The 16,207-nt window shown below is 31.3% G+C and overlaps 1 protein-coding gene across 1 annotated transcript; it reads left to right on the top strand.

Annotated features, from left to right (window-relative positions):
* The first annotated feature begins 399 nt into the window (after window positions 1-399).
* LOC126768392 (cuticle protein 19.8-like) lies at window positions 400-13,072 on the top strand. Its single transcript, XM_050486416.1, has 7 exons — window positions 400-423; window positions 512-802; window positions 1,513-1,679; window positions 2,172-2,397; window positions 10,277-10,426; window positions 12,161-12,327; window positions 12,926-13,072. Exons 1-7 carry the CDS (start codon window positions 412-414, stop codon window positions 12,975-12,977), a joined length of 1,065 nt encoding a protein of 354 aa, XP_050342373.1. The 5' UTR covers window positions 400-411; the 3' UTR covers window positions 12,978-13,072.
* Window positions 13,073-16,207: the final 3,135 nt, after the last annotated feature.

Raw genomic sequence — 16,207 nt, 5'->3', positions numbered from 1 at the left:
TTATTTATATCAACGGGGTCAGCTCAATGCAACCAATAAATTTACCGATAGATTCTAATTGTGAGTCTATTACACTCATTCTTACTATCACGCTAATAAGTGATTCACACTTGTTTAAGTTACAGTTTTGTAACTCTTAATTCAAACCTTACCCATCATAAATTAAAAATATATTAATATCGCCTTTACTGAAGAATCGTTTAACTCATTAAGCAGAAAAGTTGAAAGGGCTTATTGTAACCTTGAGTTTGAGATCTGTCAATGTGATGACGTAATGAAAAGGTAACAGTTCGTGGTGTCGTGTGTTGGGCCGGTTTTCGTATTGGGTGACACGGCTTCCACCCAGTATAAAAACTACGTCCCGACCTACGTCCTTATCACATAAGTCCAGTCAATCAATACAGCATCAACATGTACTTCAAAGTAAGATTTATTTATAATAATTATAAAATATTGGACACAACCAATCAGTTTTTTAAGTTTTATACTTAATTTAAATTATTTTTTCTAGATTGTAGCAGTCAGCATTCTTGTGGCAGTCTGCCATGCAGGTATCATAGATGAGGGACACGGCCATGCCGTCTCATCGCAGAGCATTGTCCGTCACGACCAGCCCACTCATGGAGCTACACACTACGCTCCTATTGTCTCTCACACTGCTCCCGTCTTGACCCATGCTGCCCCAATTGTTCACCATGCAGCTCCTCTTCTCCACTCCGGCCCCATTGTTCAACATGTCGCCGCGGTATCCCACTCAGCACCCATTGCCCTCGGTCATGCTGCAGAACATATTGAAGACCACGTGAGTACCAAGAAATCATAAGCAAATTAATCTGAGTAACAAGAATAACTACTTTCCAACTCAATCGGGAAGTTTCACTGTTTATTTCCAACCTTACTATTAGATAAAGGCATATCTATAAATTTAAACCGCTTTATTTATATTAAAGTAGGACACTTCAGGCATCTTTCGGATAAAGTAATGTTTCGACGTTAAGTCACATTTTATGAGGTTTAATTTTTATTACTTGACACTAAAGTTACATTTATTGCTTATATTTGAATGTAAAAAGTTATGATATGAACCACTTTTTTTATAACAATGAAAGTGAAAGGCTAATTTTATCAATCTAATTATAATATATTCAGTTAATACGAGTCAATTAAATGTTTATTGAGCAATGTTCTTACATTATTACAAGACTATAGTTTTGTAATAACAGTACCTACTATTTGTCATAATTTGACTGTTATTAATATCCGTTTGTCGGAGAAAATAATACATATATCAAAGCAAAATTATAATTGGTTAATAGTCAAAAAATAATTATGATTTCTATAATGTTGTAATATTTCAAACACTAAGTGCTTTATGAACACAATACTTAAACCATTAATGGCTTATAATACTTATATAAGCGTGTATATAATATATCATTTTATATTTTATTAATGATATAATATTTTTTAATTACGTTAATGGCAATTTTCTAATTTAAACTTTTTTTACAGGCACCAGCACACTACGAATTCTCTTATTCCGTCGAAGACCCTCACACTGGTGACCACAAATCCCAGCACGAAAGCCGCGAAGGAGATGTTGTAAAAGGCGAATACTCACTGGTCCAGCCTGATGGCGCCGTAAGAACCGTCGAATATACCGCTGACGCCCACAACGGGTAAGAACAATTTTAATTTAATTAGAACTATGAAAAATGGTCTTTAGCAAGGAGGCAATTTGTCAGTATTACTTAAGCGTTATATAATATGCAACCTAATCTATTGAATATGCACCTGGTAAATTCTACAAGTCATTGCTAAGTAAATATACAAATTTAAATAAAAAACGGTAACATACACGCGATCTTGTATATGGAACACGAATGTATTCCATTACCACATGTATGAACTTGCTGCGAGTGCTTAGCATTGCGTAAGAAAACTCATGTTCGTAAAGATCGGCAAAGCTAGCGAGACTAACAACCCGTGCTCCTAGGACAACGTAATTTATCTTTAAACAAATGGTGTTTCGGTCAATGAATTCGATAAAATCATTGCACTCGAAATAAAATAAGTATTTCAATTGTACCAAAAGTGTGTTTCTTAATAAGGAGACTAAAATGTATAAACATAAGGAAAAAAGTGTTATGAAAATGTTTACAAATTTTCAGTTTCAACGCTATCGTGCACAATTCCGCCCCATCAGCCCATGCTGCTCAAACTCAAGCAGAGCACGCAGGCTCCGTGGTCCACGCCGCGCCCGTTGTCCACGCCGCGCCCGTGGTCCACGCCGCGCCCGTGGTCCACGCTGCTCCCGTCGTCCATGCTCCCATTGTTCATGCGGCTCCATTGGTTCACGCTACTCCCGTGATCCACGCGACACCTTACCTAGCCCATCATTAAGTTCTACATTATTTTCTAAACTGAAACTCCTAATAGAAATAAACTGTTATTTATATTGAACTTTTTTTTATTTTTTTTTTCTTTCTTTATAAACTTTTGTTTTATTTTTGTATTATATTTATATCGATCTTTTAAGGCACCGTTACAATCCCCTTCTATTATTACCAAAATTATGCTTACACTAAGTATATTGAACATAGCTTCTTATTTACATAAATAAAATCAATTCTATCAAACGTATTCAAGTTTTTAAGTCAAATTAAGTTAAAAATAACTAATATCAGTACTGAATTTTAATATTAATTAAATTCAACAATAAACTCAGCAGTTTATCTTATTTATTATTCTAAGCACTAGATTATATATTCGCTATTTACAATTAAATTTATATATCCTGCATGAAAATCAACGAATATAAGCGATTGCTTTTATCATATTACAATCTTGTATTAAATAATGATAAGAAGCAAAACGATAGCTTCGATGGATGAAGAAATATCGTCTACCGGTTGTGTCAAGCTTATGGTTTTGCATCACTTACTATATACTGTGTAAGAATACCTAAGTCTAATGACGAAACATTAATTCCCTATTGTTTTAAATCCTTATCTCACCATGTATACAGATTTCTTTATGCAACTGAAATAGAGATTCACACAAACAATACTATACTAAAATATCATAAGAGATAATTAACACCTTTTACTAGAAAAATAATATCATATTACGTTTTTTTTTATTTTGGTCATCTTACCTTCTTATATAATCATATTTCATTTGCATAGTTTTGAATAAATTATTTAATTTCATTATATACGTAATAAGGTATATAATGAGGTCACTTTTTCAAATAAAAGTGCCTGCTGTACCAAAACTGCAAGCGACATATTTTGTTAAAAATTATTGCAACAATATTTTTGGAAACAGACATAGACTCAGACGTACTTAGGTAATAACACAAATTGAATACAGCATTTATTATAAAAATGCACTTTATTTTCGAAATTATTGCGCTTTAATTTGGTAATGTGTTAAGTAACAATAACTACATCGAGTACTAAGCATTTCATCACATGTATAATAAAATATGTTTAATGTATAATAAATGCGAGAAAAAAAAACACTTTGTTAACATTAAGTATAAATATCCCACAGCTGGGCTAAAGCGTTCTCTTCGTTTGAGGAGAAAGTTTTGGAACTTATTTCACGTAGAATTTCATTATAATAAGATTATATACACAACTAAGTACATGTAAATTCAGTGGTGCTTGCCTAGGATTGAACTTGCAATCATCGGTTAATATTTACGCGTTCTAACGACTGGGCCATCTCGACTCTTAACAACAATTAATAAAACGAAATTAAAATACAATACGTCATAAAGAGTATTATTATTATATTTTAGTACTGAAATCTTATAAGGATTATTCCAAGGTACCATTTAGTCTTTATTTCATCAAAATCGGTTGGGACTATCAAAATTTATAACAACTCAAATTTCACGTACGTTTGTTGTCTACAATTTTAAGCTTTTATATAAAAGTGTACGTCTATAATTGCAAAAAAAAGTCCATATTATATTGTTCATAAGCTATTTCCGTATTATCAAAACAAAAACAACTGTTTTTTAATTTTTTTAGACCACCGCTGTAACTTAGTAGTTTAAATATTTTGTGTGTAATTCAAATAGCGTTATGTAATCTAATACGGCATATTATGAAGGGTCTCATCACAAACTGTTTTCACATACAAGCATGCAATAAAATATGTCACGATCTTTATGATGATTGTCGTGGATAAGACCCGAATCTTATGACGTGATGGCAAACGGCATGATGCTCTCTTAAGCCGTCATGGCCCCTCACCGCCGCTGCTATATACTCTTTTGCTTTATATAACTATAAAAAATGGCATATTTGTTGTTAATAATTAATCAATCAATAATAATTAATAGTGTACATAATGTCAATGTCAGTTACAAAGCATGGCGAATATTCAATAATGAATATTATTATTTTATACATCTTCTTTTATCCTCCTGTGAAGACGAAATGTAAGACTTAATGCCTAAGTAAGCAGTTGCTTAGGTGTCAATGTACCCAAAATTTAGCTATCTAGCACAACAGAAGTATCGCTCACGGCTCACAAGCAAAAAAACCCTTAAACAATTATCTTTAAGCAGCATAGCAATGTATTTTTTTTTTTCGTATTGGTAATTAAATTATTGTAGTACAATAAATAAATAGCTTATTTACTTAGACTTGTATGATAATTTAAGTCACATACAATACATCGAAAAATTCGTGATTGCTTAAATGAACATACAAAATTAATTATTATTAAAAGAGTAAAACCTCTTTATCTATTCATCATTCATTCTGACAAAGAAATCAAGCTGATTTTAATTCCTTACAGCATTAAAATATTTTTATTATCACCTAAGTCTGTATAGAAAACATGAAAAGATAAACGTGAAATCTTTTATTAAATCATTGTAACGAAAACAAGAACATTTTTGCCATAATATGTAATTAGACAAGTGAAATAATAAGCTATCAATATTAAAATCATTAACATCTTAACTTAGCACTTGACACTAAAATTTTATTATTTTAATATTTAAATTAATTATTTATTTACATATGTGGCCTTAGTACAAGTACTTTAGTACTAAAAAATAACTATACAACCATTTCTGTAACGCTGGTGATTTGAAGTAAATAAATTTTAATAAAACATTCTTTTTTTTAATTTTAAAATCGTAAATAATATTAAACAGCATTACCGAAGTAAGTACGACGAACCTTAACTAAAACAATTAATGAGCAATCACTTCACTAACCAGACCAAAACGCATTTACGAATAAACATAATTGTCGCTTTTTTTTCATGTGAATTACACGCATCTTGTGGAGAATTAGAGCGTTGTTTCGCGAGTAACCTAAAAGACAAAATAATGACAGCGGCCTTGATTAACATGAGTGCAATTGTCCTATTACAAAGCCTAGTACTAAGGTCAAATGCATGTATTTCTAGATAGTTTTTGCTAGTGTTTTTGTACTTTTATATAAGTAGCTGAAACTAATGTACTATTTTAAGCCGACTATATATTGTGAACAATAGTATCAAAAATACAACAATAATAATGTAAAATGACTACTGGAATATTTTAAACCGTAACAAATTACTTTTTTATAAAATAAAATAATTAAACATGGATTCAATTTAAAAATATAAGCCAAACAAATACGTATATACAAACACGAACGGATTAATTTCACGTGGCCTTAAGAGGAATTTCTTAATTACGTTCCGAGATTGGATTTCGATGCAATACATATCGATATCGAATTGAAGTGTCCTTATTTCTTTCACTAGACTAGTTTATACTTAATATCGTATTTCCTAGTTCTAGATTCGTAAGAAAATAACGACCAGGTCATTTATCGTACCCATGAACCAGTAGACACTGCGGATTATTTCGAAACCAATACCATTGATATCTGGTCTAAATATCTTCTTTGTATTTGTTTGAAATTCAAATTGAAAATAAGCTGTTTTTTTATATTATAGTTTATTTTAAGGCAATACACGGTCCGGGTGTTTACCACATATTAGTTCGTTATATTATCGTCAAACATTAATAATAATCTATAGCGCAACGTCTTTTGAATCGATTGTCTATATAAATTTTCTTTTTATTTATTGGTTAACATCCCTACAAGTCCTAGTAGTAAACATTTTATTACAATATCATATGCACTAGACAAAGCTCGTTTCTTTTTAAATAACATTATAGTTATCACCTATTTAAAAAAATACTATTATATAATAATATTCAATTAAGTGTACAGCTTGTATTAGAAGTTAGGACGAACAAACGCCCTGCGACAAACCTGCGACTTTTACATCCCTAGGCGGCCCTTAAAACCCTTAATATTCTGATGTAAGTAAAAAAATCTTGTAATATTTAGATTAGGAAAATTAAGCTAATAAAAAAATCCAAAAAATTCAAAGTGTGGACAAATAATGTATTTGTAGCATTAACGTTGTGCTCCCATTTTCTTTTTATTGATATACATACCTCACAGGTAGACCTGATTGCTTACTAATCACGCCTCAAATATGTTATATCTATTATAAAATTAAAGCATTATTGTATTTCATATAAACATAAGTTTACAATATTTATTTCATTTACCTATACGATAAATATACGTACAAACAAACAATATATTTCAATGAGCTATGAGCTGGTATTTAAGACTTATCTATACATATATTAAAATTGTAGCAGGCCGATGTCTGTACATTAAAGATATTGAAAAAATTAAATGGGGTCTTTATTAAAGCAACAGAAGCCAAAACAACAGTTTTTAGAATGTTTGTCTGCCTATCTGTATGTTAGTGTAATTGAAAACATAGGCTCCATTTTACCGCAGTAAAATATCTTATTCCGATTGTTTTTAAATTGAACTTAATGCTAAATTAACAGATTATTAGAAAACTAGCGCCGCAATTACATGAAATGAAGAATTAGTCGTTATGTATAGTTATTACTCAACAAAAAACATAGATGGTGCTGTTTATATTGCCAAAATTGTAGCCATAAAGTCGAATAGAAGAGAATAGAATAGAAGGACACAGTAAGCTAAACAAAAAGGGCGATCCTATTGCTAGCTATTCCTATAGCCAAATATAATTATTTATATATACTAATATTATAAAGAGGTAAAATTTGATTGTTTATAGTTTGTTTGGATAAACTCAAAAACTGCTAAACCGATTTTAATTTTTTTTTCATTTACAGAAAACTGATTATCAGTGAGTAAAATAGGCTATATATATATTTTTAAAAACAGATCTATGAAAGTTGCTATAATGTAACCCAAGGTACCATTTTTTTCCTATAAGTCAAGAAAACTAGTGATGATACCTAAAATAATTTATTGCATGTTTATAGTACTAATTGTTACAAAAAAGTCATAAGTTTTTACAAAAAAGTCCGGGTGGCTATACAGCTAATTATTACAGTTAAATCACAATAACTGTTGTTGAAATTACTCAATAAAAATACGGGTAGAATCGAAAGATGATAACATTCGTATTGTATTGTTGTGTTCCGGTTTGAAGGGAGAATGAGCCAGTGTAACTTGTGTGTAAAAGTGTTGTGCCTGTCACAAGGGACATGACAATTTAGTTCCCAAGGTTGATGGCGCATTGGCGATGAAAGGCATGGTAAATGTTTTTTTTTTATAGTGCCAATGTCTATGAGTGGTGGTGAACTATTGTAATAAAAAAATAATTATTACTCATATAAAGATGAAGAATATACGCTTTTAAAATTTTTCTTTTTAAGTAATTTTGTTACACCTCTTTCTAATTTTGTTTATTGCTTCCTTATATTCCTGAAAGGAATGCAATGATAATTATATTGTCTCGAACAAGTGTTTTTTATGTCGTAACCAAATGTATCGGTGTAGTCGGTATGCAACATTATACATTATTATACTCACGCAGTCGGTGGATGCGCTGCGTTCCTAGTAAATATATAACATTTTATTTATTTTTATCACACAACAGTATTTTTCTATGATACATTTTCTATGCAATATAGCTTTTACTGGAAATACAAAAATACTAAACTTTCACTCTCTTCTTAAGAAACTAAATTTATGCTATTATTAAACTAAAATTTATTTAAATAATTTAATCTTATTCATAAGATAAAACTTTGCCTTTCACGGTGACTCTTGCATTTTATATAAACACTAGCAACCCGCCCGGCTTCACACGGGTCTACAATAGGCAGAATAAAGGTCCACTAAGGACGTTTATATTTACAGAAAACCTTGTTTTTAGACTCGGAACGGAGCGTACGTAGAAAAAAACACCAAATATTCATCATAATCGAATGAATGGTATAGGAACGCATAGACGACAAACGTTCATTTTTATTAATATAGATAATTAATTTGATAAAAAACATTGACGACTAAAAGTCCCACTGCTCGGCTAAGGCCTCCTCTCTTTTTGAGGAAGAGGCTTGGAACTTATTCCATCACGGCGCACCAATGCGGGTTGGTGGAATACACATGTGGCAGAATGTCAGTGAAATTAGACACATGCAGGTTTCCTCACGATGTTTTCCTTCACCGTCAAGCACGAGATGAAATATAATCACAAATTAAGCACCTAAAAATTGAGTGGTACTTGTTCGGATTTGAACCCACGATCATCGGTTAAGATTCACGCGTTCTTACCACCGGGCTATCTCGGCTTTTTATTATCAATTAATGAAGTTTTATTGTTCTATTATACATATAATAATAATATAAATATGAATAATAAATACATATTTATTATTATATCTTTCCTAGCTCCGCTTGTTCTACATGTATGCTGGAGAAAACAGTTATAAAACGTGACTTAGATCATTTAAGATGAGCCTATTTTAGATGATTTAGATGTTCCATATTAGGTAATAATAAACCGAAAAAATATATAATGAAAACGTGCTCTGTACGACATGCCCAGAAATTTAAAAGGAAAGCTTTTAAGTATTCAGTGATTATTGTTAGTGATACCGTAACAGCCTGTGAATGTCCCACTGCTGGGCTAAAGGCCTCCTCTCCTCTTTTTGAGGAGAAGGTTTGGAGCTTATTCCACCACGCTGCTCCAATGCGGGTTGGTAGAATTCACATGTGGCAGAACTTCAGTGAAATTAGACACATGCAGGTTTCCTCATGATGTTTTCCTTCACCGTAAAGCACGAGATGAATTATAATCACAAATTAAGCACATGAAAATTCAGTGGTGCTTGCCCGGGTTTGAACCCACGATCATCGGTTAAGATTCACGCGTTCTTACCACAGGGCCATCTCGGCTTTTTGTTAGTGATACATATTTATCTTTTTGTAAATTAGATATAAAAAATTTAAAATGTAATGTAATTTAAATAATTTATTTTATTATAGCAATAAAACATTACTTTTAAAAATGGTTATATAATTTAACAATGTATATTAAAACATATTGAATAGAAATAATATTTTTTAATTTCACCATATCAAATATGGTGAAATTAAAAAAATCAAAACGTTTTGATTATATATATAATGATATGTTCAAAAAGTATACATACGAAAAAAACGCCTATGCAAAGCGAGAGATCGTAGGATTTTTTTAACATATTAGTCTCCCTAATGTAATTCTTCTTAAACGTAACCAGTCCATTTTTCTATCACCAATTGTCACAACATAGTCATGATTTGTTTACCTTGAACTGCAAAATACTAAATAATTACGTAATTGCTATGTTATTATTATCAAACTACCGTATTCTTGCGTAGACGCCGCGAACTGCTTCGCATCTCGCTGGTAAAACTAATATAAAAGTCGGTGGTTCCAACCGTTTGTATCAGTCGTGTGTGGTTGGTGAGACGAAGCAAACCTTATTCAAAGCAAAATGATCGCTAAAGTAAGTGTCCATGTTTTGTCCCGATATTTAGTGAAAGGATCGAACTTAACGTCACCTAATTTATTACAAATATAGACTGAGTATTTGCTCATACAAACTTGTCGTTAAATTTGATTATAAAATTTTGTCTTAAATTGCCTAAAAGGACAGACCTTTCTAATTATAATTAACGACAAATTCCATTTTTTAATATCTTAGTAGTTGATTTTAGGATTATTTGTTTATTTGAATAATGTTAAAGTTATTGTAGTATAAAAAAATCATTATTAAGTCTACTTTAATTTTAAACAGTAATGTTTTATTTTTATAAATTGATCAGTTTTTTTTTCAAAGCAATTGAATTTGTTTTTTTTTTCTAACTTCTACTACTACACATTATATATATATTTTTAGGCCGCAGTCATCCTTTCCGTCGTGGCGGTAGCAGCCGCTGGTGTATTGCACGGTTACGGTGGTGACAGCTATGGCCACGAAGCCGTCGCGTACGCACCGGTTGCCCAGCTGGCCCACTACGAGGGCCATGATGAACATGTCGACTATCACGTAAGATTAAATCAAATATCCATTCATAAATATTTTATGACTGCAGAAACGTAACTGAAAAAAAAATACGATTTCGATGTAAGTTTATAACCGAACATAATATTAATTCAAAATTTTAAATGATGCCGAGTATATAGTGCAAACAGTCTAAATTTTAAAATTCATATACTTATAAACTTTGATGACAATTTCATCAATCATAAGTCGTCAAAACCTACTTAAGGGATACCTGCAAGCTCATTCCTAACTGATTTGATTTCTTACAAAATTACAAGAACAACCAACAATGTAATCTACTTGTAATTTGTATATTATATTGCGACACAACAATCCTAGACAATGTTGCGGAGGACAAAATCGTTAGCTTACAATGATTATATCTAACTAGAACACATTTTTCTTTGTATACACTTGACAATGAGCTGTGTGTATATTAAGCCATATTATCATGAAAGCTTTAACGACATCTAAGACATTCATTTTGTCGACAAGCTTTACGTATAAAGTTATAGCGCAAACGTTAATAATTTCGTAATATCTTATGTATTGTAAAATTACCTCGCAATTAAACAGTTATGCATAAATAAATAGTTCTTAATAAGTAAGTAGAGCGCCCGTTAATCCCATAGGCTATGGCGTAATACAATAGTATCGTACTAATTGATATCTTGCATAATATGCGAGTGTTACCTGCAGCCTTTCCAATCGTTTCCGGGATACGATATCAACGAACAATCCGATTACCATTATATTACATCATTACTATTCACGCTAAATAGGTCCCTAACGTATTAAAGTAACGTAATCACGCAAACTTGCTTTAAAAAATAATTAGAAGCGTGATAAGTTTTTCTCCTAATAATGTTACGGCACTTCAATATCCAGTTGATTCTTCGCTTCGCTTATCATGAATATGACTACGTTTAATATTTTGTGATAATTCAAGCGATTTCTAAGAATCGGTATTAATATTTTTTCATATTCAAGAACTCTAACTCAATATACTCAAAAGAATTTCGACAAGACAAAAAAATAAGTCGAAAAATCGAAGTCGAAATCAATTGTCAAAATTGATCATTCGCGATAAAAAGGCCAATTAGTCGAAAATGCTTTCCAGTTGTTTTCAAGTAGGTCGTGGTTAGAAAAGCAATAAAGTGATATCTTCGTATCGGATCTTGCTAACATTGTCATAGAACGCCGTGGGTTATTACTCGCTACAGTGCCGTTACATAACCGCATCCCAGTCGTGACTGAAGGGCCGATAAGCTCGTTTCCCAGGATATTGTGAAACTCTCCGTCTAGGGGACATAATGACTATCATGATGCATGCGCAAAATAGCCCGCTGTTTGCATAAACCAACTCGTACTCTCACGCTCGACTTAATAGCAGATGTGGATTGTTACGACTGACCCAAATTCAATTGCGTAAACCGAGTTATAAATAGAAATATTTTGATCACTGTTAATATTGGTTAATTTAAATCATGCGGATTATCTTTAGCGGAAATTATTTAAATTTATAATTTATGTCTATTTTTAAAGTATGTATATTCGATCGCATCTAATACATAACATGTAAATTCGATGACGACTATTTTACATATCCTTTGAATATTTAAATTCATATAAATAAATTTAGCCAAGAAGTTACATAAACAAGAACAGACAAGGAAGTTTATTTTTGATAATAACTCTATAAACAGTAATTGTATTTATAAAAATATATTTCTCCAGGCTCATCCCAAATATGATTACTCATACTCTGTGTCGGACCCCCACACTGGTGACCACAAGGAACAGCACGAGGTTCGCGATGGAGACATCGTAAAAGGCGAATACTCCCTTCTCCAACCTGATGGCTCCTTCCGTAAAGTCACCTACACCGCTGATGACCATAATGGGTAAGAATTGATTTTTTATTTAATTTTGTTGGTTTAAAAAGTATGATTTATATCACAATGATTTAAAAAATCTTACATTTTATTAGTCATGTAGTTTGAAATTTTAAACAAAGCTGCTTTTTAGATTTAATATTCAAGTTTATAATTATGTAACCATAGTAATTACATGACCTAATAAATATGTATTTTATATGATATAGTGAAATGTACTATGATGCATCAAGTAAGTTTTTAAGTTACTTAAAATTTATAACTATGCGATAAAAAATAGCAGCCTGCAAATATTAGAATATTTACCATAAACCATACCAGGTGGTAGACCACCTGGTATGGTTTTCCAGTAGAGGTTGATGTTAATATATGAGGTTTAGCTAATGACCTGCATCAGAAACATAAAATAAGAGCATTAAAACTAATTGGTGGTTTTCCAAACTTATGCCCGCTATCATCGGTTAAGATTGATCGACAATTGAGTGATATGCACTGGGTATTATAATTGTGTAATAATTTTACAACTTAATATTTTCTGCTATCTAACAAAATTTTATGATACTTAAAATATGAAGTGGATTTTTAATGATTTAATTTTGTTCCGCAGTTTCAACGCGATCGTCCACAACACAGCGCCCGTCCACGCCGAGTACCACTAATTATAACTGGCTCAATGCCCCCTTCATGTGATATTATGTGTACCTTTTATACTTATAGATAGTCTTTAGTCGACAACGAACGTTTTAAATAAGACTGCGGCGAAAATAAACTTTTCGAAAATATATTTACTTTTTTATTCGAGTAACAATAATCCTCAAAATATTTTTACTCTTTGATACTAAGCACTCGCATGGTCTCCTGTAATAAAAACCTTCTAAAATAGTATCTACTCAACTGATTTGAAATTTGTTGTAAAAAGAATTAAATAATTTATCATACAGCGACAACAATAAACATTTTTTGTTGAACATTACATTTACAAAAATTACATACACATAAGCAAGAGCAAGCAAATATCTATTTTAATTTCCATACCTAGAATCAAAAAACGTTTAGATTTTTTAGTATCCATTACATAAAGTAAATACCACTAACTAATAAAAAATATATTGTAAAAGCAACTATTAATCGATCGTTAGATTAAGAAATCTACATCGAAAAGTACAATTTACAATTACAATTATATTCATAGCATGAATCATATTTCTTTGACAAACAGCTAATAGATAAAAAGCAAAGCAGCATTAACTTAGTCACTTGTATTGTATAACTGATCCCTATTTATAGAATTCAATTTAAAAAGTTAACGAATACGAGCTGTCATGGATTTATTTCTTGTGAAATTTGGATATGAAGCGTAAAAGTTAAATCTCCAGAAACGTTTTATGAACCAGATAAAAAATGACTACACAATAGTTAACCAATATTATCTAGATTCAACTATTATGACTGCGACATTCAATGAAATCAATCTCGTAAAATATATTTGATGTAAGGACAGACAAAAATAAGTGTTCTACATTTTTCGATATTTTATTAAAAATATCATAAGGATCTTATCGCTTATCTATAAAAGTTTCTATTAAAATATAGTTGAAATAATATTTAATTGTAATAAATCCGTTAAAAGCCTATCAATCTAACTTAATCATTTTTTATACAAAAAAGATAGGCAAATAGACCACCTGATGGTGAGGCGGTTAAAGATCAATCTATCCATTGTTTGACTGTTTTGAAACTGATTCAATCTCCGATAGTGGATGTAATGTTAATTCCAGCTATTAAGCCAGCTTTTAGGTAACAGTGCTTATACAAGAGATAAATAAATGCTTAATTATAAGCTCACACTTAAAATGCAGGATATTAAAACAGACAACAATTATAGTACTGTATATTTGTAGGTATACTGCACAATTTATACTTAGCTTGACGATTCAAAAGTATTTTAAACGACTAAATTAAAAAAATATGTATTCATATATTTTTATTATAAATGTTAATATCATATACCCTAACCACAGTTTGTATGGAGAAATTTGTTGTGTACTTTTTGTATATTCTGCAGCCGAATTACTTGATAACTGCCATCAATAAAATTCATGTATATGAAAGAATTAAGCGAACATCATAATTATCATGAATTAAATCATTGAATGTCGGTACGGTTCCTTTCCTAGTGAACGATGCTAAACTTTAATAGATACAAAAACTTTGTATATAAATTAAAACAAATTAAATTATTTGATGATAAAGACTTGATCGGATAGACTGATTGTATGTATAGGCACTTTCAATCGAATTTATGTTTCTTAAAACAATATTAGAGCTGCGTGTCAAATGATATCGGTTGAGTATTATTCGGGAGGATTTTATATCAAGTACCACACCTTAAAGCAGCATAATGGAATGCACTGACAGTTTACTTCTTAAGACAGAACAGGCCTTTGCTTTGGCTTTTTTTACTACATCTAACTATATTTATTGTATACATATACCGTTATCGGAGATACAAATCAGTTTTCAAGTCTATCATAAGCTATAAAATACAAAAGCTTTATCAACATAAATCCAGTAGCTTTAATACGATGTGCAAACACAGAAAATTTACTCTTACAGTTTCATGGTAGTAAAAGTTTAGTTACAGTTTCATGGTACTTAAGATTTAATTAAAGCGCCTACTCATTCTTTATATTAATTTTACACACAAACAATATTGCTTTGTGAGAACATAGCGGGAAGTGTAAAGTAACAACCAATAAATTTCTCACTGCTGAACTAAGGATTACTTTTATACTATTAGTAGGCAGACATAAAAATGGGCAACATGATAGTAAGTGGTCACCACCACCCATAGATAGACATTGGCGCTATAGGAAATATAGTCGTTCCTTAAATCGACAATGCGCCACCAAGCTTAAGAACTAAGATGAGATGTCTTATGTGCGTCACACTGGTCACTCACCCTACATATTGGAAAGCAAAAATACTAAGTATTTCTATTTAGATGCCGACTACGAGACAAATTATAAAAACAATTTACGCACATGAAAATTCAGTGCTTGTCCGTCTATGAAACCGCAATCTTCATTTATGATTTACGTGTTCTAGCCACTGGGCCATTTTGGTTATACATTCCTGTTATTTAACTCCGTATTAAATTAAGCTACATTTTGTGTTAATTTATAATAAATACCATAATCACCAATAGTAAAAACTTTATTTACCTACATAGTTTGATTAAAAGCACCGGGTAGTTCTCATCGTGTAAAGACAACTTTTTAAGTAGGTGGACATCAAATAACGGAAAAAAATTAGTTATACAGTTTTTTTTATAATTATTAATTCATTATTTACAAAAAACTCCGAATGACTCAAATTAAATATTTTTAAGGCTAATACTAACTAATACTCAAGCTAAAATATGGTCGATTGACAGCGTTTTATACGCTCACGCTTTTAACTTACAAAGACGACTACTATTATCACAATTGTGGATATCTAGATCAAGCAAACCACAAGACAATCATAAAATCACAAGCCGTTCGATATTATTGATGATATTATCGCCATCACGGAAACAGGGTTAAGCCTTATTTTGCATCTTTTCCCACTGACCCGAATACATTTTACCATATAAAATAGGCTTTCATCAATCAGTTGTAGGTCATTACAACATACCACATACATACCTACTATGTATTTAAATCAACATGTGCATAGAATTTGACCGTAACCGTAACAGCCTGTGAATGTCCCACTCCTGGGCTAAAGGCCTCCTCTCCTCTTTTTGAGGAGAAGGTTTGGAGCTTATTCCACCACGCTGCTCCAATGAGGGTTGGTGGAATACACATGTGGCAGAATTTCAGTGAAATTAGACACATGCAGGTTT

This window comes from Nymphalis io, chromosome 5 (genome assembly GCF_905147045.1).
Source record: "Nymphalis io chromosome 5, ilAglIoxx1.1, whole genome shotgun sequence".
In the NCBI taxonomy this organism is placed as follows: Eukaryota; Metazoa; Arthropoda; class Insecta; order Lepidoptera; family Nymphalidae; genus Nymphalis; species Nymphalis io.
This window is presented reverse-complemented; position numbering and strand designations above follow the sequence as displayed.